This window comes from Panthera leo, chromosome A1 (assembly GCF_018350215.1).
Source record: "Panthera leo isolate Ple1 chromosome A1, P.leo_Ple1_pat1.1, whole genome shotgun sequence".
Taxonomy (NCBI): Eukaryota; Metazoa; Chordata; class Mammalia; order Carnivora; family Felidae; genus Panthera; species Panthera leo.
The window spans coordinates 144085677-144111798 of record NC_056679.1 but is presented as its reverse complement, the minus strand read 5'-3'; the positions used below and the strand labels follow the sequence as shown (position 1 = coordinate 144111798).

The following is a 26122-nucleotide window of genomic DNA, read 5'->3' as shown; positions in this document are numbered from 1 at the left end:
GCTTCAACATATGTGAATAGTAATAAAACCTACATTTTAAAACAAGAAGGCACAGTCTTCTTGGAAGTCACAATTCTAAATAAAATAATAGTTAAGTTTATATAGCCTTGTTTAGTGCCAATATTCCTTAGCTCTAAGTCACATTTCTAAGTCATTTCTAAGTCTCCAAGATAAGAGGACCAGATCTGGATGATAGTAAATCCACTAAATTTACTGGAACTGCCCATTGGCCTTCCCATGGTGACATCCTATCTCTTTGTATACCTTCTTTGAATGTCTACAATTCTTTTTTTTTTTTAAGTTTATTTATTTAAGTAATCTCTACACCCATTGTGGGGCTCAAACTCATGACCCCAAGATCAAGAGACACACACTATCCCCCCAACCCCTGACTAAGCCAGCCAGGCCCCCCTGAATGTCTACACTTCTTAAAGGGAAGGCCAGGAGAGGAAAATCTGGCAAGAGTAGCTAACACAACAAATCACAACAAAAACAATTTAAAAGAATTTCAATTAGCTGAAACATTGGATCAAAGTATAAGGATCATGAGTAGGCTACATTTAGGTTTTGAAAATCAATTGCTTAAGATTAGAAAATCAATAATTTACATGGAAAAACTCTAACAGTTTTAGTTAGATACTAAGTTAACAAGTTTGTCAGGACTCCTAACAGAGCTAAGACTATATTGTTAAAAGATTAACCAGTTTCTACTAGTGAATCTTACTACTGGTAGAGCAAATCTGAAATAGTTTTTTAATTCTAGATAGCACATCGTACAATATATATGTAAGAAGATAAAGATAATAAAAAATCTAGGAAAAAAACATTAAAAGAGGTGAAAGAATTGATATCATTTAGCCAGAAGATAAAAGACTCAATTGAGATTAAATAGCTGATCTTAAATACGGAAGGGACAGAAACACTGACTTAGTCCAGAATCCTCCAAATTAAGATAAACTGGCACCAGAAAATTGAAGTCACAGAAATATATTAACACTTTAGTTCCTAGAGCAGTTTATCTATGGAAAACTCTGTCCAAGGAAGATATGAACCACATTTTTTTGGAAACAGGCAGAGGATGGATGTTGATCAGAGATTTAATGAGATTCATTTTAATGAAAAATCTTTAAAGTCTTTTTAAAGATTGAGACACTCTATGTATTAACAATTCTAGATTCAGTGGGAAAAGTTGAAATTAATGATTGAACTTAGTTACATTTTTGGACTTCAATCACATACATGACTTCTTAGTTTTATTTTCATATTCAATAAGTATTGGTTATAGTGGCAGAAATTTAAATTTTGATTGTCAGGCAAAAACACTTTCCAAAGGTTCTTCTTACCAATTTCAAAACAAAAAATTGCTATTCTGTACCTGCAACTTTGAGTCCTATTAATGTGGAGAATTTGGGACGCCTGGGTGGCTCGGTCAGTTGAGCATCCAACTCTTGATTTTGGCTCAGGTCATGATCTGGCGGTTTCTGAGACTGAGTCCCACGTTGGGCTCTGTGATCACAAAACAGACCCTGCTTAGGAGTCTCTCTCTCCTCTCTCTCTCTGCCCCTCCCCAGCTCATGCATTCTCTCTCTCTCTCAAAATAAACATTTTTTAAAAACCTGGAAAACTTTAAAAATGCTAATTCTTTTAAAATAACAACAAACCCATTCATGTTAGAATAAATAACTATATTTTCCAAAATATACTTAGTGAAGAGAGTGGTATTGTTTTATGGTTTCACAAATCCCTTTAATCCTTGGCTTAATAGAAAACAGCTGGATTGTCCTGTTTCTGCATTCAATCTGTTATAATACGTTGTTTTAGTTGAAACATATGAAGAAAATATGGCTTCACACAAATGTATAATTGTAAAAGGAAGAAATAATGGGCTTTTCAGATAATTGTGGATAGTCTTCTTTGATACTATACTTAAACTTGGGTAAGTGGTACTTTCTTAAAAGTTTAGCTATAATGTGGAATCTGAAACTACATCAATGAATTTTCATATTCAATTACACTATATTCACTGTACTATCTTGCAATTTGAATGGATTCCTTACTCATGCAAGGTTTTATAATATCATGGACTAGTCATTTGGAAAATAATGAATCTTTGAGTTATTCAGATCTTCCAAATATTGACACATTTTATTATAATACATTGTGTTATATTAAATTACATTAAAAATAACATTTATTAATATTGCCACTGGTATCAGAAAAAAAGTCTTTAAGCATTGGGAATTGTCAAGTTCACAATGATGGATTCAAGTTTATTCAAATTCTAATTTTTCATGTAAAAGCTCAGGTTTTGTAACTGGCAACAGATACCGTCAGTTGTTTTCCTCGAAGTAACAAACTTGCTTTGTTCATTTTTGAGAAAATATGTGCCAAATACCCAAGACTGAATAACTAGTCTGTCAGTTGTTCTTTCCAGTAAATATTTTTCCCATGAAAAAAATGACTAGCTCTGTTTGCAACATGTGCTTTTCTTTAGGACAACCACTGAATTTCAGTATACAGCAGAACTATTCTGTGTTTACCTCCCATTTTGTCACACAGACTACATTAAAGAGGCAAGATGTTAATAAATGTTCAAAATAATAATTTTTGCTGAATCATTGATGATACTTCTAAGTCTTTTTTTTTTTCCTTTCTAATGTGAGTGTGTGGCAGTGGAGAATATGATTGCTAACTGATGCCATGAACTTGATTTATACTAAGACATCAACAGTTTCACCCACCATTGTTTTTCCAACATCATCGTATTTACACGAAACAGGCAAATCCTGTTTTTTGTGTGTGAAATAATAACAATTTCACAAATGGTTTTGACCTCATGAATCTCCTGAAAGGGTCTCAGGGGCACTGAGGGGTTTGTGCACCACACTGTAAGAATAACCGGTCTAAGAAAATTACCGAGGTTTTGTGTCCATCCATCCATCCATCCCATTTGTTAGGGGCCTATTCTGACCAGACATCATATAAAAATGAATAGTTTCTTCCTCTAAAACAACACAGCTGAGAACAAAACACAAACCTGTAAAATAATTATAATCCAGCAGAGAAGGTACCTCAGGAGAAAGCCCACAGGTCTGCCTGGGGAAGTCATGAAAGACTCCTTAAAAAACCTTGGTTTAGGGGCTGAGCTCAACAGGCTCTGTGAAGAGGTCATGGCTTTCTACTTTAATCCAGAGTTTTTGATCATCTCTTGAATTCACAAAGTAGCAAAAGACTCTCACAGTCAATATTTCGGTTAAGATTTTCAAACTCTTATTACATTCTTTCATCCCAAGGAAAACATAAAGAAAAAGGCAATGACCAGCCTTAATGAACATTCTGTAGTGGCAAGCAAGCCCAGAAGAGTTCAGCCACCAGATTTAGTCAGACTGATTCCTTTCTTAGGCAGAAGCATAGAAACAAGAACCTCCCTACAGGGCAGGAGGCTGAGTGGGCCCCTTTCAAGCCCTGTTTTCTCTCTTCACTGATGGTGGGACTGTGGAAATAGTTATATTATTGAAAATTATGGAATAATTAAAATATGTAGTAAAGTAGCAATTACTTAGAGAGTCTTTAAGAAACTGGTCCAGTTAAAAAAAAAAAAAAAAGAGCATCCTTTCTAAAGTTAGAGTAGGAGGTGAGTGAGTTAAGGGACAGGCAGATGGGGTTTTCAAGCGTTCTTTCCAAGTTGGTATAAAAGAGCACTATCAACAAATCACTGAAAAGTATAGTTACATGTGGCCTCTGTCCTATCTTGTTTGGGTTAGTAGCACCACTTGACCTTCTGTTACCTAGCAAACAATATATTCACAGCGTGCCTGAGTGGCTCGGTCAGTTAAGCATCCAACTTGGGCTCAGGTCATGATCTCATGGTTCATGGATTCAAGCCCTGAGTGGGGTTCTGAGCTGACAGTTCAGAGCGTGGAGCCTGCTTCAGGTTCTGTGTCTCCCTCTCTCTCTATGCCCGTCCCCTGCTCACACTCTGTCTCTCTCTCTCAAAAATAAACATTAAAAAATTTTTTTAATTAAAATATAGATTCGCTAGATTCTTCCCTCTCTCCCATACTCTCCATTCAACGAGCTTAAAAACTCTTGCAAGTTCTCCCTTTGTAACCTCTTTCCTCTGTTTCTTGAGCATTTCCATCTGCTTTTGCTACCACTTTAATTCAGGGCTTCATCTCCCTTAACTTCAAGAATTCCAAATCTTCTTCTCATGCCATTATAAACACCTTTCTAACACTCAAAACCGGTATTAAAGCTCCCCTACTTAAAATGGTGCAATGAATGATTCCTATGGCCTAAGAGAAAAGGAGCCAGCTCCTTGGCTCAGAAAATGAATCTGGCCCCTGCCTCAGTGCCCAGCCTCATAGTGTGGTGTCTTTATAAACTTTTTGAACAGGTCAGATAAGTCTCTTCCCTCACTTAGAGTTCCTCTGCGCATGTGCCTCTGTCTGAAAGACCCTTCCCTCTCTTACTCTACCTAGTGAATCTTACTCATTCAAGACACAACTTTAAGTGTTTTCTCTCAATTAGAACAAAATGCTGTCTGTTGTCACAACCTGGTGTATAGTTCCATCACAGGAGTTACAGCAAATATCCAACTTATTGTCTACAGATCTCTCTTCCTAGATTTTAAGATCCTTGAGGCAGAAATCATTTCTGAATTATTTGCACAGCTTCAGTCCATCAGACATCAATTAAATGCCTGCCTCTTCCTTCCTCTCAGTATTCCTACTAAGCCCTGAAGACACAAGTGACTGGACAAATCGAGGTCCTTGCCCAAAGGATGTTAGATACAAAGAAGAGAGAGAAGCAATCACAGTCACAAGTAAAAAATGACACTGGTATGGTACAGTAGACACTAGAACAAAGACCCTGAGCTCCTGCTGCTGAGGTCCCAAGAACTCCTAGATCCTGCCCGGCTTCTTCCAAGACCTGGTTATCAGGTGGTCTTGGTTTCATTTATTCATTATACTCCCATTTTCTAGATAAAAAGTTCTTCAGTGCTACTATCTTCATCTTTCTATCAGTGAACTTTTCCTTGCATTGATTCACGGATTTATTATTATAAGCAGATTGTAGGCTCTTACTAGGCAGGCTCATACCTTAAATTTCAAGATGAGAGATAGGGCATTTTTCTATATATTCACTAGGTACTTAATTTTTATAATTACAAGGAAAAACCCCAAGATTTTAACTCCAACAAACAAGCAAGTAACCAATCTGTTGTGAATAATCTTTAACAATTTCCCACTTGGTAAATGAGTATATATCTGACTAATTAGTAATGACATCACTTTTACAGGGCCATATCAACCATACTTTTTTTTTTTTTTTTTAGTGTTTATTTTTGAGAGAGAGAAAGACAGAGTGTGAGCAGGGGTAGGCAGAGAGAGAGGGAAACACAGAATCCAAAGCAGGCTCCAGGCTCTGAGCTGTCAGCATAGAGCCCAATGTGGGACTTCATCTCACAAACCATGAGATCACGACCTGAACCAAAGTCGGATGCTTAACTGACTAAGCCACCCAGGCGCCCCTCAACCGTACTTTTTAAAGCTCTGATTTTTTTTGAACAATTGGATCTCGTACCAAAGTCTCTTCTAGGACCAGGATTGCTCTGCCAAACTTGGGAAATAGCCCTTGGATGCCATGAGTTCTCAACACCAAACATTAGACTTGAGAACCTGGAGGGGAAAAATAAGTTATACTTATTTTGTGTCTGGGAACTTCTTCCCAAATATTTTCCTATGTATACAAATGCATATAAAGTCATATAATTTTACATAAATAGGATACCAAACATCTGTTTTGCAGCCTGCAAGATAACATCTTTCCATATTGATAAATGTAGAGTCTCACTGTTCATATAGTATTGTATTGCATTCTCCTACATTAAGGCCTTTTTATAATTATTATTTATTTTTAATGTTTATTTATTTTTGAGACAGGGAGAGACAGAGCATGAACAGGGGAGGGTCAGAGAGAGGGAGACACAGAATCTGAAGCAGGCTCCAGGCTCTGAGCTGTCAGCACAGAGCCCGACGTGGTGCTAGAACTCACGGACTGCGAGATCATCACCTGAGCGGAAGTCGGCTGCTTAACCCACTGAGCCACCCAGGCGCCCCTATAATTATTGTTAATTAACCAAGTTATGAAGTGTCTGTCCTTTTGCCCATTTTTAGTTGAGTTGTTTAGCTTCTTTTTAAGAATTAGTTTATAGGAGTTCTCCAAAGATTCTGACTATGAGACCTTTGTCAGATAGGTATTAATGGAGTCTTTTGATGATAAGTGTTAAATTTTGATAAAGCCTATTAACCCATTTTTTTCTTTTTTTTAATGTTTTATTTATTTTTGAGAGAGACATTGAGCAGGGGAGGGGAGAAGAAAGAGGGAGACAGAGGACCCGCAGCAGGCCCTGTGCTGATGGTAACGAGGCCCATTCAGGGCTCTAACTCAGGAACCCTGAGATCACGACTTGAGCCGAAGTCAGACACTCAACAAAATAAGTCACCCAGGCACCCCAATCAATTTTTTCTTTTATGATTAGTGTTGTGTTATGAGACATCATTGCCTTGGATGTGGGGGAAATAGGAAAAAAATTGGAAACATCTGACAATTTTATATGTCAATTATACCTCTACAAAGCTGTAATTAAAAAAAGAAATTGTTGCCTACTCCAAAGTCACGAAAACATTCTCCTTCATTCTCTTTTAAATCCTTAATTTTAGTTTTCACATTTGGACCTAAGATTCAAGTCAAATTATTATTTCTGTATGGTATGAAGTAGGGATCAAAGTTATTTTTTTCCATGTGAATATCCACTAATAATTTATTTTCAACAGCATACATTTTATAATTCCCTTACATATTTTTGTTCCCCAAAACAATTTAAAATACAGCTCTAAATCTTTTTTTTAGTCTTTCAACATTTTTTATTATATCATTAAAAGTATCATTTATAAAATTTCCGTTTTTTAAAATTAGGATATAGAGATGAATTAGAATTTGTACCTTGACTCTATAAGGCAACTGATGAATTCGTTTATTTGTTTTGTTTTGTTTGTCTTTTCAAAACTTTTTTTTTATTTATTATTTTTTTTAATTTACATCCAAATTAGCATACAGTGCAACAATGATTTCAGGAGTAGATTCCTTAGTGCCCTTACCCATTTAACCCATCCCCCCTCCCACAACCCCTCCAGTAACCTTCAGTTTGTTCTCCATATTTATGAGTCTCTTCTGTTTTGTTCCCCTCCCTGTTTTTATATTATTTTTGTTTCCCTTCCCTTATATTCATCTGTTTTGTCTCTTAGAGTCGTTATATGAGTGAAGTCATATGATTTTTGTCTTTCTCTAATTTTACTTAGCATAATACCTTCCAGTTCCATCCACGTAGTTGCAAATGGCAAGATTTCATTCTTTTTGATTGCCAAATAATACTCCATTGTGTATATAAACCACATCTTCTTTATCCATTCATCCATCAATGGATATTTGGGCTCTTTCCATACTTTGGTTATTGTTGATAGTAAATACAGCTTTAAATCTTAATCTAAGTGATACTCAGCTGATAAAGTTCTCAAAATAAAAGAATTTTGCCTTAAGATTAATATTTTTAAAACTATTATCAAGGGTCAAATAATCAAGTAGCAAAAATAATCTTCTGGACAAATGAAATTTTATTTAAAACCTCATTAAAATGCAGTTCATTTAGAAAATTTGTAAACTAAGCTTTACTTTTTATTATAATTTTAAATTATTCTTTGTTCCAATTGTTAAAATTTTGTAATTATAAAATTTTATCTTTTGTTTTTGGCAAACAACCATAGAAAGTGAAGTTTTAGGTATTATTTGACAAATAGGACTGTATTTAGTTGGAGCTAAAATTTAAAGTGGAAATATAATTGTCTTCCTTAAATACTTCTATGTCTACAATGTTTCATGTTATACTCCTCACTGTATTATCTACAATGGATATGATCATATGACAAGTCTAGAAGAAGGGAACTAACCTTGTCTGTTGAGTACTTACTATGCGTTGAGCATTGAGCTAGATCCTCTATTACATGAATCTCAATCTTCATAACAACTACAAGAAAATCCTCATTTTCCCTCCATTTTATAGATAAGGAAATCAAGATTCAATGAGGTTAAATATTTCCAAAAATCTATAGCTAGTAAGGGACAGAGGTGGGGCTATAAGGGAAGTCTATCTGAATTCAAAATTATATTTTCACTATATACCACTTTATCTTCTGGGAGAAAATGGCTGATAAACCAAGGCAAATTACATATCTTAGGACATTCATTAGTAAGTTTCTTTTTAATAAATGAAAGAAGTACATGTTTTTCTGAATACCTTGCTCAAGACTAAGCCCCATACTATAAAGGACAGTTAAGAATGCACCCTTACCATGAAGGGCTTTCTAACCTAGCTGAAGAAATATAACTAACATGTATGACATAATTAGTGAACAATATTAAATAGTTAAAATTAACTGTTAAAGGAAGGTCTGGAGACCATTGATGTTGCAGGCATTTTTGAAATGAAGCACTGAAGGTCACTGAATTGACTTTTAGAGTGGGCTACATTGTGGATGGTCTTTAAGAGTAAAATTCAATAAAGTTGCATGTAAGAGGCCCCTGGAGGTTTCTAATTTGCAAGAGGCACTTATAAAAGCTTTCTTCAGCAGAAATACTCAGAGCATCTCTGAGTAGAGTGTGAACAATGAAGACATGAAGAACAAGTTTCTGAAGTTCTAGCAGTAAAATAAGGGCCTGAACAAGGCCCTGAAGGGCCTGAATAAGGGCCTAAGGTGGTGCTGGTGAGAAATGAAAATCAAATGATGTGTCACTAGGATTAAAATTCTACTCTTCAAGCTGCTCTGGAAGATAGTGTGAAGCTTCCTCAAAAAATTAAAAATAGAACTACCCTATGACCCAGCAATAGCAGTGCTAGGGATTTACCCAAGGGATACAGGAGTGCTGATGCATAGGGGCACTTGTACCCCAATGTTTATAGCAGCACACTCACCAATAGCCAAATTATGGAAAGAGGCTAAATGGCCATCAACTGATGAATGGATAAAGAAGATGTGGTTTATATATACAATGGAATCCTACTTGGCAATGAGGAAGAATGAAATCTGGTCATTTGCAGCAATGTGGATGGAACTGGAGGGTATTATGTTAAGTGAAATAAGCCAGGCAGAGAAAGACAGATACCATATCTTTTCACTCATATGTGGATCTTGAGAAGCTTAACAGAAGACCATTGGGGAGGGAAAGGGGAAAAAATAGTTACAAACAGACAGGGAGGAAGGCAAACCATAAGAGACTCTTAAATACAGAGACCAAACTGAGGGTGGATGGGGGTGGGGGAGATTGGAAAATGGGTTATGGGCATTGAGGAGGGCAATTGTTGGGATGAACACTGGGTGTTGTATGTAAGCCAATTTGACAATAAATTGTATCATAAAAAAAAAGAAACCATGTGGCTAAATAAAAAAAAAATTATGCTCTCCAGTAGTATTGTACTCACTATAGATAAAATATTATGATGGAAATAAAGAATACAAAACACATACACAGTTGCCAGCATGCTCCCAATAATATGGAAATGCTAGATCCATCTAATTTAATCTATATTGTTTTCAGTAAGTGGATTTTATTCTGTCATGATAAAGGTGCTCACCTGTGTGAAAGTTAGAACATTTTTAAAGCCCTCTTACTCTTCTGTAATTTCTGAAATAACCAGTTCTCCAGGAAAAAAGAAAGAGGGTGCCAGAGTTTTGTTGAATCTCTGTAATACAAGTGCCAACAAAATGTGATTTATATCCAAGCTATAACATGTAAATTCTTTCAATTACCTTCAGTATATCAAAATCATATTTTTATAAAGGTTTTCAAAGCATAATCTTCCTAAATTATTATTACAACAGACCCACTGAAATATCTTATTTCCAAATCTTTTTTAAAAATTTTTAATGTTTATTTATATTTGAGAGAAAGACACAGCATGAGTGGGGTAGAGGCAGAGAGCGACAGAAGCAGGCTCCAGGCTCTGAGCTGTCAGCATAGAGCCTGACATGGGGCTTGAGCCCATGAGCTGTGAGATCATGACCCAAGCCAAAGTTGGACACTTAACTGACTGAGCCACCCAGGCACCCCTCTTCTTTCCAAATGTTTTAAGCAAGTACAGTATCATAAGGATATATGCCTAATAAAGTAAGCACTAAGTGTTCTTTGATTAGATGATGTGGAGAATAAGTCAATCATCATAATTTATGTGGTAATTAGTTCAGACCAAAGCAGGGGATTATGAAACCAAAACATGAAATAACTTAGAAGAATCTTCTTAGAGATTAACTTTGACTCCAATGGCTTGTTGAAATTCATGGTTTTGTGGTTCCAAGATGTCATAGAAAACTTGTTTTTTGTCAAAATGGTCTCTAATGCAAAGTAAATCTTCAATGGAATAGTTATCATTTTTCCCAGTCCAAATAGTCAGGCTGTACCTGCATTAAAATAAAACAGAATTATACAGTGAAAAGTAAAAGATAAGAAACAGTGATGAGGAATTCCAATAAGCCTAAAAATAGTTACTCTCATTTATCTTTAACCCAAATTCACAGACAAAAAAATTAATTAGCAGTGCTAGAACATATAGTTTCTGTTTCATTCTTTCATCAACATTAAAAGGACTAGAGAGAAAAAAAAATTCACATTGCTGTCAGCTAAATTAGGTAACTGCTATATCTGAGTTACAGGAATGTTAAATGGCTTTGGAAACCCAGACTGGTAACACTGAAAATGGGCCAAATTTTGGACAAAAAAACTAAAGAGATTGTATTGCTGATCAAGGAATATGTTCCCTACACAAAAGCTACAGCTCTAACTTGGTTTTTTTTTTCAGCAGGATGGGTAGTCAAAAGCATGACTGCAAGAGATTATGAAGAGATGTAAATGCCACTGATATTACCAACATTCATATTCACTTATAAATGGCCCTGCTCTCCCTTCTGGTCGGTGGCGGGGTCGGGGGGGGTGGGTTATATGAGATATAAGAATGCCAAGAGATGTCACTAAGGATGCCAAACAGAATAAATTCAGATCCTTTTCTGGAGTTAAAAAAACAATAATAACATATGCAGATTTATTATGGATGTGAAGAATATATTCAGAATTTTAATGTTACTTAAATTGTATATTCTTTAAGTAAACATTACTTCTATTAAAGTACTCTTGTCACAGTGCACCTGAGTGGCTGAGTTGGTTAAGCATCCAACTCTTGATTTTGGCTCAGGTCATGATCTCACAGTTGATGGAATCAAGCCCCGCATCAGGCTCTGTGCTAGCAGCATGGAGCCTGCTTGGGATTCTCTCTCTCTCTCTCTCTCTCTCTCTCTCTCTCTCTCTCTCTCTCTCTCTTTCTCTGCACCTCCCTTGCACAGGCTCTCTCTCACTCTCTTTCTCTCTCAAAATAAATAAACTTAAAAAAAAACTCTTAAAAAATCCACAATACCCCTAATGCATCAGAAACTGAGAAAATGCAAAGCTGGTAAGTAGCTTCACATTTGTTTTCCCCATAAACATGTCAGAATCCAGGAAGAAATCTCCAAAGCACCTCTTCTACTATTAATAAGAAATAATCTAACCAAGGTATATATTCTTGCTATGTTGACATATTCCTGTCCTTAAGGATGGTGACATCATTCTGGAAATGTAACAGAGAAAAGTATTTTGAATTTCATTCCATAGCAGCATTATGTGGCAAACCAAAAAGAAATTTTAAACTACAAGCGAGGATACACACACACACACACACACACACACACACACACACACACACAAATAGGAATTACTTTACAAATTATATTTCTTATGACTTACCAAGACTGAATCAGAAAGAAATTAAAAATATGGATAGATCAATTACTAGTAAAGAAATTGAATCAGTAATTAAAAACTTCCTAATGAAGAAAAGCCCAGGACCAGGTGGCTTCACTGGTGAATTTTCTAAACATTTAAAGAATTAAAACCAATTCTTCTCCAACTTTTCCAAATAACTGAAGTGAAGGAAACAATTCTAAATTTATTTGACAAGATCAGCATTATCCTGACACCAAAACTAGAAAAGAACACTACTAAAAAGGAAATCTATAAACCAATATCCCTGACGAATACAGATGTAAAAATTTCCAGTAAAATACTACCAAATTGAATTCTGCAGCACAATAAAAGATCATACACCATGATCAAGTGGGATTTATCTCTGTGATGCAAAGACAGTTCAACACATACAAATCAATCAATGTTACATGTCACATTTAATAGAATGAAAGAAAAGAATCATATGATCATTTCAGTAAGTACAAAAAAGCATTTGACAACATTCACCACCCACTCATGATAAAAACTCAGTAAATTAGGCTCAGAAGGAACATATCTCAACATAATAAAGGCCATATATGACAAGTCCACAGCTAACACCATACTCAATGGTGACAGGATGAAAACTTTTCCTCTCAGATCAGGAACAAGACTAGGATGCTCAGTCTCACCACTCCTATTCAACACAGTACTGGAAGTCCTAGCTACAGCAATCAGGCAAGAAAAAGAAGTAAAAGCTATAAGAATTAGAAAGAAAGAAGTACAATTGTCTCTGTTTGCAGATGACACACTTTTATACATAGATTTGGTATAAAGACTCAACCAGAAATCTGTTAGATCTAATCAATGATTTCAGTAAAGTTGCAGGATACAAAATTAACATACAAAAAAAAAATCAGTAGCATTTCTATACACTAACAGTGAAATTTCTGAAAAAGAAATAAAGAAATTGATCTCATTTACAACAGCATCAAAACAATAAAAGACATAGGAATAGATTTAACCAGGAAATGAAAAATTTTTATGCTGAAAACTGTAAGACATGGATGAAAGAAATCAAAGAAGACACAAAGAAAAGGAAAGGTATCCTGTCTTCACATAGTGGAGAATTAATATTATTAAGATGTTAATCCCACCAAAAGATTCAATGCAATCCCTATCAAGATTCCAATGGCATTTTTTACAGAAGTAGAAAAAAAATCTCCTAAAATTTATATGGAACCAGGAAAGACCCTGAATAGCCAAAGAAATCTTGAAAAAGAAGAATAAAGCAGGAGGCATTATACTTCCTGATTTCAAGTTATACTATATAGCAATAGTCATCAAAACAGTGTGGTATTGGCATAAAAACAGACAAATAGACAAAGAGAACAGAATCAAGAGCCAAAAAATAAACCCAAGTATAAACTGCCAACTAGTATTTGACAAGGAAGCCAAGGATATTCAAAGGAGAAAAAAAGTCTCTTCAATATATGGTACTAGGATAACTGGATAATCACATGGAAAAGAATGAAATTGAACCTATACCTTAAACCAGTCACGAAAATTAACTTGAAATGGGTTAAAGACTTAAAAATAAGACCTGAAACCATAAAACTCCTACAAGAAAACATAGGAAAAAAGCTTCCTGACATAAGTCTTGGTAATGATTGTTTGGATATGACACCTAAAGTACAAGCAACAAAATAAAAAATAAACAGGTGGGATTAAATCAAACTAAAAAGGTTTCCCCACAGCAACAAATTGAAAAAACAACTTAGGGAATGGGAAAAAATATTTGCAAACCGTATATTAGGTAAGGAGTTAATATCTAAAATACATAAAGAACTAACAGCAAAAAAAAACTAACAGTGATAATTATAGCAAAAAAAACATCAAATAACCCAATTTAAAAATGGGGAAAGACATTTTTCCAAAGAAGATATATGAAAGGCCAACAGGTAATGAAAAGATACTCAACATCACTATTCATTATGGAAATGTAAATCTAAACCACAATGAGATATCACCTCATACATGTTAGTACGGCCATCTTCAACAAGGCGCAAGATAACAAATGCTGGCATGGATGTTAAGAAAAGGGAACCCTTGTGCACTATTGGTAGGATTATAAATTGGTGCAGCCACTATGAAAAATAGTATGGAGGACCCTCAAAAAAATAAAAATAGAACTACCATATGATCCAGCAATTCCACTTCTGGGAACATATCCAAAGGAAACAAAAACATCAATTCAAAAACATCAATTCAAAAAAATATCTGCACCCTCATGTTCATATCAGCATTATTTACAATAACAAAGACATTGAAACAATCATGTCCATCAATAGATGAAGGGATAAAAAAGTTGTAGTATATACATATATACAATGTAGTATTATTCAGCCATAAAAAATGGGGAAATCCTACCATTTGCAACACGATGGATGGACTTTGAAGGCATTATGCTAAGTAAAGCAAGTTAGACAGGAAAAGAAGTACTGTACAATCTAACTTATATGTAGAATCTAAAAGAAAAACAAAACCTTCACAGAAAAAGAGATCAATCTTGTGGTTACCAGGGGTCGAGGGTGGGGAAGGGGTAATAGAGGAAGGTGGTCAAAGGTATAAACTTCCAGTTATAAGATAAATAAATACTAAGGATGTAATGTACAAAATGATGAGTAGAGTTAACACTGCTGTATGATTACATAGGAAAAGTGTTTAGACAGTGAATCCTTTTTTTACAAAAAAAAGGTTATTTCTTTATTTTGAGAGAGAGAGAGAAAGAGAGAGCACAAACAGGGGGAGGAGTAGAGAGAGAGGAGAGAGAGAATCCCAAGCAGGCTCCATGCTGTAACACAGATCCCAATGCAGGGCTTGATCCCATGAACTGGGAGATCATGACCTGAGCTGAAATCAAGAGTAGGATGCTAAATCAACTGAGCCACCCAGGTGCCCTGAGAGTAAATCCTAAGAGTCCTCATCACAAGGGGAATTTTTTCCTTTTCCTTTTTTTCTTTTTACTGTATTTATATGAGAAGATAAAGGTTTGCTGAACCTATTTTGATAATCATTTCACAATAAATGTAAATCTAACTATCATGGTGTATATATTGATGTATTTCAATTATTTCTAATAAGACTGGAAAAATACTTTAAAAACCCTATATTTTTGCTAAAATGGCATCTATTACTTTATTTGAACACTATGGTGACACAGATATGGATTTAGATTAAAAAAAGAGCTCTACAAAGTTACTGTACCTCTTTTAATCCTCCCTCTATTATATTTAAAGTGAAATAGGAAGACAAATTGCCTAAGGGTACCTTAAATTATGTTCATTCAAATCAGTTCTCAGGTTTTATTTTTTAAGCCCTTTTCATTATGAAATATATAGGAAAAACCCATAAAACCATAAATATGAATTTTAACAAATTATTATAAAATGAACTCCAGTGTAACCAAAACACAAATCAAGAAAGAGAGCACACCATCACCATCACTACCTTGGGAGGTACCTGTATGTCACTGTGCTATCACAACCTCTCCTCTCCCCTGGAGACCTCACAACCTTGACCTTGGTGGTAGCCATTTTCTTGTTTTTCTTTATTTACTGCCTATATATCCATCTGTAAAAAGTACAGTTCAATTTTTGCCTGTTAGTTATTTTTATGTAAATGGAATCATATGGTATATAATATTTTTTGGTCTTAGTTCTTTTACTGAATATAGTTTGTGAAATTTCTCCAAGTTGAAACATGTAGCTGCAGTTAATCCATTTTCTTTAGAATACGGTTTAGCATTATCTACTAAAGTAGAAGCTATGAATACTCTATGACCTAGAAATTCTATTCCTAGATATTCCCTCCCTATACAACCTTTATAAATGTAGGCATATGTACACCAGGATGTGTGTGTGTATGCATGCGTGTGTGTGTATGTTCACAGCAGCAATCCCTGTAACAGTCAAAACCATGAAACAATCCAAATGTCATTCAATAATAAAACAAATAAATTGTGACATACAAATAATAGAATATATACTTCTTTGTATATTCTCTATTAGAGCCCTTTTGAGATACAAAAATATTCCCCAACTCTGTGCCTAATCTGTTCATGTTCTTCATGGTATCTTTTGACAGGAACAATTTCTGAATTTTAATGTATTCAAATTACTCAAACATATTCTTTATGGCTAGTGATTTTTATATCTTAAGAATCCCTTCTCGGGGCCTGGGTGGCTCAGTTGGTTGGGTGACCGACTTCGGCTCAGGCCATGATCTCATAGTTTGTGAGTTCGAGCCTCGTGTCGGGCTCTGTGCTGACAGCTCGGAGCCTGAGGCCTGCTTCCAATTCTGCGTCTCCCCCTCTCTCTGCCTCTCCCCTGCTCACGCTCTGTGTCTGTCTCTCAATAATAAATAAATGTTATAAAAAAATTAAACAAAAAAAAGAATCCCTTCCCATCCCCAATGTTATGAAGATATTCTCTAGTGATATATTCCATTAAAGCTTTGCTATTTTACCTTTCATATTTAAAAAAGACTGTGAAAGAAATGTTGTTAAGAGGGGCACCTGCGTGGCTGAGTCGGTTGAGCGTCTGACTTCAGCTCAGGTCATGATCTTGCATTCATGGGTTTAAGCCCCACATCAGGCTTCCTGGAGTCTGCTTTGGATTCTGTGTATCCCTCTCCCTCTCTCTCTCTCTCTCTCTCTGCCCCTCCCCTGTTCATGCTGTCTCTCTCTGTCTCTCAAAAAAAAAAAATGTCGTTAAGAGAATTCCAAAATTAGAAAGAGGCAAAAACAATTCAACAAAAATAAACAAAACAAAAGAGAACTAGACAGAGAAGTAGATAAATCCATCTGGTGCAATGCCATGGAGCCAAACACAAGGGAGTTTCAAACTGAAGGGGGTAAATATGAGTACTTAATTATAGAGTTTAGGAATTTGACTTGAATATGGTTGGGTTGAGCGTTTGACTCTTGATATTTGGCTCAGGTCATGACCTCACACTTTGTGAGGTCCAGCCCTAAGTCAGGCTCTGTGCTGACAGCACGGAGCTTGGAATTCTCTCTCCCTCTCTCTCTGCCCCTCTCCTGGTCACTCTCTCTCTCTCTCAAAATAAATAAAGTAATCTTAAAAAATAAGAATTTGACTTGAACAGAGTGCAATATTCAAATGAGAAATTTTAGGAAAGAAAATGACTTCATAGAGAGAACGTGAGAAAACTGAGGTAGTAGTAATGAAAGAAATAGGAGGTAGAAACTTCTTATTTGAACATAGCAGCCTAAAGTCAGCACTGCCTCTTTTTCCTCCTAGGAATTACCCAGGGGCAGCAAAAAGAAAAAAAGAATGAAAATAGAAACCCCATCTTCAATGAAATTAAGAAAGAACTGAAACTAAAAATTATAAAACAGGTGAAAAGTTTCCAACAGCAACAGAGATTAAAGCCAGATGAGTATGTAAGGAAGTGAAGAGAATTTGCCCATGTCTGTAGATTACAGAGAAAGCCTACCAAAGACACTTCTAGATGAGGGGCAGAATCTACCTAAACACTTTGCAACAGTGGGAATGGCATCCCTGAGCTACAAATGGAGGCTTTCTTGGGGTAGGTTTGGTCCCAAGAAGTTATAGAAACAAGGAAAGAGTTAACACAGAAAAGTCACAGTTGTGCACATCAGACTATTTAGTCCTGTGGAAACTCAAAATTTTAAATATAAGCAATAGATAAAAGATTCTACTTAGAGATACCACAACTGCCTACCTCTATTCACTGGGAAACGTTAAAGGCTAAACACACTCACACATAAAACTCTCTGGTCATAAGAAGCATAGTTTTAATTCCTCTGCAATATGCACTTTGGGCAAGTAGCCTGTCTAGAAAAAAAAAATGACTTTCTCTAAAATGCAGCAATTGGGGCACCTGGGTGGCTCAGTCAGTTAAGCATTCAACTTCAGCTGAGGTCATGATCTCACGATTCTTGGGTTCAATCCCCACATTGGACTCTGCATTGACAGTACGGAGCCTACTTGGGATTCTCTCTCTCTCCCTCTATCTCTGCCCCTCTCCACCCCAAATAAATAAATAAACTTTAAAAAGTAAAAAAAATAAACTGCAGTAATCAAAATAAAATAAGGAGAAGTACAAGAGTATAAGAAAATAATAAGGATAAATAAATGGCAGATGGAGAAATAAAAACATCATCTTTAAAAAAACTGTCAGATATGGGCACCTGGGTGGCTCAGTCAGTTAAACGTCTGACTCTTAATTTCAGCTCAGTTAATTCGCTTGAGTCCCATGTCGGGCTCAGCACTGACAGTACAGAGCCTGCTTGGGATTCTCTCTCTCCCTCTCTCTCTGCCCCTCCCCTGTTCGTGGGCTCCCCCTCTCTCAAAATAAATAAACTTAAAAAAAAATTAAAAAGTAACAAAATAAAAAACTATCAGATAGCTGAAATATATGTAAAATTTAAAGAAAACCATCAAGGCAGATGAAAGCCATAACCAACATTTTTTAAATGATGCAACTGCTTCTTTGAAGAAAGAGCACAAAGCAGAGATATGAGCTATGGAAGAGGTTGCAAGATGGTACCAAAGACATAATAAAACATTAATTGGCAGGGGCGCCTGGGTGGCGCAGTCGGTTAAGCGTCCGACTTCAGCCAGGTCACGATCTCACGGTCCGTGAGTTCGAGCCCCGCGTCAGGCTCTGGGCTGATGGCTCAGAGCCTGGAGCCTGTTTCCGATTCTGTGTCTCCCTCTCTCTCTGTCCCTCCCCCGTTCATGCTCTGTCTCTCTCTGTCCCAAAAATGAATAAACGTTGAAAAAAAAAAAAAAAAAAAAAAAAAACATTAATTGGCAGATTATAGGAAAGAAATAAAGAATTAATACTATTATAGAAATAAAGTGAAGTCTGAAGATATACGAGGAAAAACAGGCATTGTGGAAAATATTGTAAGAGATATAGAAGACAAATTATAAAATCAAGAAAAATAAAATCCAAATAAATAAAAAGCAAAGAAAGACTAAAGAGAAAATAATAGATGCCAAAGATAGGCAACAGAGATCTAAATATTCATAACTAGAAACCCTGAAAGAGAAAACTTAGTTTACAAATAAAATAAAACGAGTATTTCAAAATATAATTCACAGATATATTCCAGAAAAGACATTTTAATCTATATACTGAAAACACCACTTTCTACATTCAGTTGTCCCCCAATAACTCCTGCCAAATCAAGACACTTAAAAGAGGAAAAAAAAAAATCAGACTGGCTTCAACCTTTGCCACATCAACACTCAGTAGAAACCAGAGGAGCAATGTTTTCAAAATCCTCAAGGAAAGGCACTGTGAGCCAAGAATTTTATAGACAGCCAATTTACCATTGACTATAAAGTTCAAAGTTGACAATAAAAGAGAGTACAGTCAAAATTAGGTGAAAGGGGTAAAGAAGTACACTAATTTTATTATTGTTCACAGGAAGAAATTAACAGGTACCTTTAAAGAAGCAGATTAAGCATACTTTATGGAAATTACAGTCATGAATAATCAAAAGGGAAAAATGAACCTCACAAATTATTAAAATTAAAATACAAAACAAAGGGTGGAGGGAAGATGGCGGGCATAGGAGGACGCTGGGCTCACCGCGCGTCCTGCTGATCACTTAGATTCCACCTACACCCGCCTAAAGAACCCAGAAAACTGCCAGAGGATTAGCAGAACGGAGTTTCCAGAGCCAAGCGCAGACGAGAAGCCCACGGAAGAGGGTAGGAAGGGCGGCGGAGGCGGTGCGCGCTCCATGGACTGGAGGGAGGGAGCCGGGGCGGAGGGGCGGCTCGCCGGCCAAGCAGAGCCCCCGAGTCTGGCTGGCAAAAGCGTAGGGGCCGGACGGACTGTGTTCCGACAGCAAGCGCGACTTAGCGTCTGGGAGGTCGTAAGTTAACAGCTCTGCTCAGAAAGCGGGAAGGCTGGAGGACAAAGAGAGGGAGAGCTGCTGAGCCCCCGGACAGCAGAGCTAAGCGTGGCACGGAACAAAGGCGCTCGCCAGCACCATCTCCCTTGCCCATCCCCCAGCCAAAATCCCAAAGAGAATCAGTTCCTGCCAGGGAACTTGCTCGCTCCGCGCAAACACCCAACTCTGTGCTTCTGCGGAGCCAAACCTCCGGCAGCGGATCTGACTCCCTCCCGCTGCCACAGGGCCCCTCCTGAAGTGGATCACCTAAGGAGAAGCGAGCTAAGCCTGCCCCTCCTGCCCCCGTGCACCTTGCCTACCCACCCCAGCTAATACGCCAGATCCCCAGCACCACAAGCCTGGCAGTGTGCAAGGAGCCCAGACGGGCCACGCCACCCCACAGTGAATCCCGCCCCTAGGAGAGGGGAAGAGAAGGCACACACCAGTCTGACTGTGGCCCCAGCGGTGGGCTGGGGGCAGACATCAGGTCGGACTGCGGCCCCGCCCACCAACTCCAATTATACACCACAGCACAGGGGAAGTGCCCTGCAGGTCCTCACCACTCCAGGGACTATCCAAAATGACCAAACGGAAGAATTCCCCTCAGAAGAATCTCCAGGAAATAACAACAGCTAATGAACTGATCAAAAAGGATTTAAATAATATAACAGAAAGTGAATTTAGAATAATAGTCATAAAATTAATCGCTGGGCTTGAAAACAGTATACAGGACAGCAGAGAATCTCTTGCCACAGAGATCAAGGGACTAAGGAACAGTCACGAGGAGCTGAAAAGCGCTTTAAACGAAATGCAAAACAAAATGGAAACGACGACAGCTCGGATTGAAGAGGCAGAGGAGAGAATAGGTGAACTAGAAGATAAAGTTATGGAAAAAGAGGAAGCTGAGAGAAAGAGAGATAAAAAAATCCAGGAGTATGAGGGAAAAATTAGAGAACTAAGTGATACACTAAAAAGAAATAATATACACATAATTGGTATCCCAGAGGAGGAAGAGAGAGGGAAAGGTGCTGAAGGGGTACTTGAAGAAATTATAGCTGAGAACTTCCCTGAACTGGGGAAGGAAAAAGGCATTGAAATCCAAGAGGCACAGAGAACTCCCTTCAGACGTAACTTGAATGGATCTTCTGCACGACATATCATAGTGAAACTGGCAAAATACAAGGATAAAGAGAAAATTCTGAAAGCAGCAAGGGATAAACGTGCCCTCACATATAAAGGGAGACCTATAAGACTCGTGACTGATCTCTCCTTTGAAACTTGGCAGGCCAGAAAGGCTTGGCACGATATCTTCAGTGTGCTAAACGGAAAAAATATGCAGCCGAGAATCCTTTATCCAGCAAGTCTGTCATTTAGAATAGAAGGAGAGATAAAAGTCTTCCCAAACAAACAAAAACTGAAGGAATTTGTCACCACGAAACCAGCCCTACAAGAGATCCTAAGGGGGATCCTGTGAGACAAAGTACCAGAGACATCACTACAAGCATAAAACATACAGACATCACAATGACTCTAAACCCATATCTTTCTATAATAACACTGAATGTAAATGGATTAAATGCGCCAACCAAAAGACATAGGGTATCAGAATGGATAAAAAAACAAGACCCATCTATTTGCTGTCTACAAGAGACTCATTTTAGATCTGAGGACACCTTTAGATTGAGAGTGAGGGGATGGAGAACTATTTATCATGCTACTGGAAGCCAAAAGAAAGCTGGAGTAGCCATACTTATATCAGACAAACTAGACTTTCAATTAAAGGCTGTAACAAGAGATGAAGAAGGGCATTATATAATAATTACAGGGTCTATCCATCAGGAAGAGCTAACAATTATAAATGTCTATGCGCCGAATACCGGAGCCCCCAGATATATAAAACAATTACTCATAAACATAAGCAACCTTATTGATAAGAATGTGGTCATTGCAGGGGACTTTAACACCCCACTTACAGAAATGGATAGATCATCTAGACACACAGTCAATAAAGAAACAAGGGCCCTGAATGATACATTGGATCAGATGGACTTGACAGATATATTTAGAACTCTGCATCCCAAAGCAACAGAATATACTTTCTTCTCGAGTGCACATGGAACATTCTCCAAGATAGATCATATACTGGGTCACAAAACAGCCCTTCATAAGTTTACAAGAATTGAAATTATACTATGCATACTTTCAGACCACAATGCTATGAAGCTTGAAATCAACCACAGGAAAAAGTCTGGAAAACCTCCAAAAGCATGGAGGTTAAAGAACACCCTACTAACGAATGAGTGGGTCAACCAGGCAATTAGAGAAGAAATTAAAAAATATATGGAAACAAACGAAAATGAAAATACAACAATCCAAATGCTTTGGGACTCAGCAAAGGCAGTCCTGAGAGGAAAATACATTGCAATCCAGGCCTATCTCAAGAAACAAGAAAAATCCCAAATACAAAATCTAACAGCACACCTAAAGGAAATAGAAGCAGAACAGCAAAGGCAGCCTAAACCCAGCAGAAGAAGAGAAATAATAAAGATCAGAGCAGAAATAAACAATATAGAATCTAAAAAAACGGTAGAGCAGATCAACGAAACCAAGAGTTGGTTTTTTGAAAAAATAAACAAAATTGACAAACCTCTAGCCAGGCTTCTCAAAAAGAAAAGGGAGATGACCCAAATAGATAAAATCATGAATGAAAATGGAATTATTACAACCAATCCCTCAGAGATACAAACAATTATCAGGGAATACTATGAAAAATTATATGCCAACAAATTGGACAACCTGGAAGAAATGGACAAATTCCTAAACACCCACACTCTTCCAAAACTCAATCAGGAGGAAATAGAAAGCTTGAACAGACCCATAACCAGCGAAGAAATTGAATCGGTTATCAAAAATCTCCCAACAAATAAGAGTCCAGGACCAGATGGCTTCCCAGGGGAGTTCTACCAGACGTTTAAAGCAGAGATAATACCTATCCTTCTCAAGCTATTCCAAGAAATAGAAAGGGAAGGAAAACTTCCAGACTCATTCTATGAAGCCAGTATTACTTTGATTCCTAAACCAGACAGAGACCCAGTAAAAAAAGAGAACTACAGGCCAATATCTCTGATGAATATGGATGCAAAAATTCTCAATAAGATACTAGCAAATCGAATTCAACAGCATATAAAAAGAATTATTCACCATGATCAAGTGGGATTCATTCCTGGGATGCAGGGCTGGTTCAACATTCGCAAATCAATCAACGTGATACATCACATTAACAAAAAAAAAAGAGAAGAACCATATGATCCTGTCAATTGATGAAGAAAAGGCCTTTGACAAAATCCAGCACCCTTTCTTAATAAAGACCCTTGAGAAAGTTGGGATAGAAGGAACATACCTAAAGATCATAAAAGCCATTTATGAAAAGCCCACAGCTAACATCATCCTCTACGGGTAAAAACTGAGAGCTTTTTCCCTGAGATCAGGAACACGACAGGGATGCCCACTCTCACCGCTGTTGTTTAACATAGTGCTGGAAGTTCTAGCATCAGCAATCAGACAACAAAAGGAAATCAAAGGCATCAAAATTGGCAAAGATGAAGTCAAGCTTTTGCTTTTTGCAGATGACATGATATTATACATGGAAAATCCGATAGACTCCACCAAAAGTCTGCTAGAACTGATACATGAATTCAGCAAAGTTGCAGGATACAAAATCAATGTACAGAAATCAGTTGCATTCTTATACACTAACAATGAAGCAACAGAAAGACAAATAAACTGATCCCATTCACAATTGCACCAAGAAGCATAAAATACCTAGGAATAAATCTAACCAAAGATGTAAAAGATCTGTATGCTGAAAACTATAGAAAGCTTATGCAGGTAATTGAAGAAGATATAAAGAAATGGAAAGACATTCCCTGCTCATGGATTGGAAGAATAAATATTGTCAAAATGTCAATACTACCCAAAGCTATCTACACATTCAATGCAATCCCAATCAAAATTGCACCAGCATTCTTCTCGAAACTAGAACAAGCAATCCTAAAATTCATATGGAACCACAAAAGGCCCCGAATAGCCAAAGTAATTTTGAAGAAGAAGACCAAAGCAGGAGGCATCACAATCCCAGACTTTAGCCTCTACTACAAAGCTGTCATCATCAAGACAGCATGGTATTGGCATAAAAACAGACACATAGACCAATGGAATAGAATAGAAACCCCAGAACTAGACCCACAAACTTATGGCCAACTCATCTTTGACAAAGCAGGAAAGAACATCCAATGGAAAAAAGACAGTCTCTTTAACAAATGGTGCTGGGAGAACTGGACAGCAACATGCAGAAGGTTGAAACTAGACCACTTTCTCACACCATTCACAAAAATAAACTCAAAATGGATAAAGGACCTGAATGTGAGACAGGAAACCATCAAAACCTTAGAGGAGAAAGCAGGAAAAGACCTCTCTGACCTCAGCCGTAGCAATCTCTTACTCGGCACATCCCCAAAGGCAAGGGAATTAAAAGCAAAAGTGAATTATTGGGACCTTATGAAGATAAAAAGCTTCTGCACAGCAAAGGAAACAACCAACAAAACTAAAAGGCAACCAACGGAATGGGAAAAGATATTTGCAAATGACATATCGGACAAAGGGCTAGTATCCAAAATCTATAAAGAGCTCACCAAACTCCACACCCGAAAAACAAATAACCCAGTGAAGAAATGGGCAGAAAACATGAATAGACACTTCTCTAAAGAAGACATCCGGGGGCGCCTGGGTGGCGCAGTCGGTTAAGCGTCCGACTTCAGCCAGGTCACGATCTTGCGGTCCGTGAGTTCGAGCCCCGCGTCAGGCTCTGGGCTGATGGCTCGGAGCCTGGAGCCTGTTTCCGATTCTGTGTCTCCCTCTCTCTCTGCCCCTCCCCCGTTCATGCTCTGTCTCTCTCTGTCCCAAAAATAAATAAAAAACATTGAAAAAAAAAATTAAAAAAAAAAAAAAAAAAAAAAAAAAAAAAAAAAAAAGAAGACATCCGGATGGCCAATAGGCACATGAAAAGATGTTCAACGTCGCTCCTTATCAGGGAAATACAAATCAAAACCACACTCAGATATCACCTCACGCCAGTCAGAGTGGCCAAAATGAACAAATCAGGAGACTATAGATGCTGGAGAGGATGTGGAGAAACAGGAACCCTCTTGCACTGTTGGTGGGAATGCAAATTGGTGCAGCCATTCTGGAAAGCAGTGTGGAGGTTCCTCAGAAAATTAAAAATAGACCTACCCTATGACCCAGCAATAGCACTGCTAGGAATTTACCCAAGGGATACTGGAGTACTGATGCATAGGGGCACTTGTACCCCAATGTTTATAGCAGCACTCTCAACAAGAGCCAAATTATGGAAAGAGCCTAAATGTCCATCAACTGATGAATGGATAAAGAAATTGTGGTTTATATACACAATGGAATACTACGTGACAATGAGAAAAAATGAAATATGGCCTTTTGTAGCAACAGGGATGGAACTGGAGAGTGTGATGCTAAGTGAAATAAACCATACAGAGAAAGACAGATACCATATGGTTTCACTCTTATGTGGATCCTGAGAAACGTAACAGAAACCCATGGGGGAGGGGAAGGGGAAAAAAAAAAAAAAGAGGTTAGAGTGGGAGAGAGCCAAAGCATAAGAGACTGTTAAAAACTGAGAACAAACTGAGGGTTGATGGGGGGTGGGAGGGAGGGCAGGGTGGGTGATGGGTATTGAGGAGGGCACCTTTTGGGATGAGCACTGGGTGTTGTATGGAAACCAATTTGACAGTAAATTTCATATATTAAAAAAAAATAAAATTAAAAATAAAATAAAATAAAATAAAATACAAAGCAAAGGAAACAGCTACAGTGAAGTATTTTCAGGAGTGACTGGGTAGCTCAGTTAAGTGTCAGACTCTTGACTTCGGTCCAGGCCATGATCTCACGATCATGATCTCATGGTCGTGAGATTGAACCCTGAGTGGGGCTCCACACTAAGTGTGGAACCTGCTTAAGATTCTCTCTCTCCTTCTTTCTCTGCCCCTCCCCCATTCTCTCTCCCTCTCAAAAAAAGAAAGAAATGTTTTCAATGCTATACAAAGTAACAAGTATGCTACTTCAAAAAAAATGACAGAAACAAGACCAAACAAGACCAACATATCTGTCTTTTTATAAATAATGTAAATAAGTTAAACTCTTCTTTTAAATGGCTATTAGATTAAATTAGTGGGAGTCAGGTATCTAAGTATCTGATAAGAAATTTAT

The 26122-nt window shown here is 37.3% G+C and overlaps 1 protein-coding gene across 6 annotated transcripts in view; it reads right to left on the bottom strand.

Moving 5' to 3' along the window:
* Positions 1 to 1467: 1467 nt before the first annotated feature.
* FAM151B (family with sequence similarity 151 member B) overlaps positions 1468 to 26122 on the bottom strand; it is a 46897-nt gene continuing 22242 nt past the window's right edge. For 2 of the 6 annotated variants that reach the window (XM_042942311.1, XM_042942341.1), the window contains exon 6: positions 10123 to 10514. In XM_042942311.1, coding sequence (XP_042798245.1) covers positions 10355 to 10514 — 160 coding nt within the window. In that variant the 3' untranslated portion in view covers positions 10123 to 10354. Of the gene's footprint in view, positions 1507 to 5531; positions 5682 to 9691; positions 9800 to 10122; positions 10515 to 15378; positions 15502 to 26122 lie in introns of those variants that run through there. The other 4 variants (XR_006203622.1, XM_042942324.1, XR_006203629.1 and 1 more) reach the window with 4 other exon arrangements.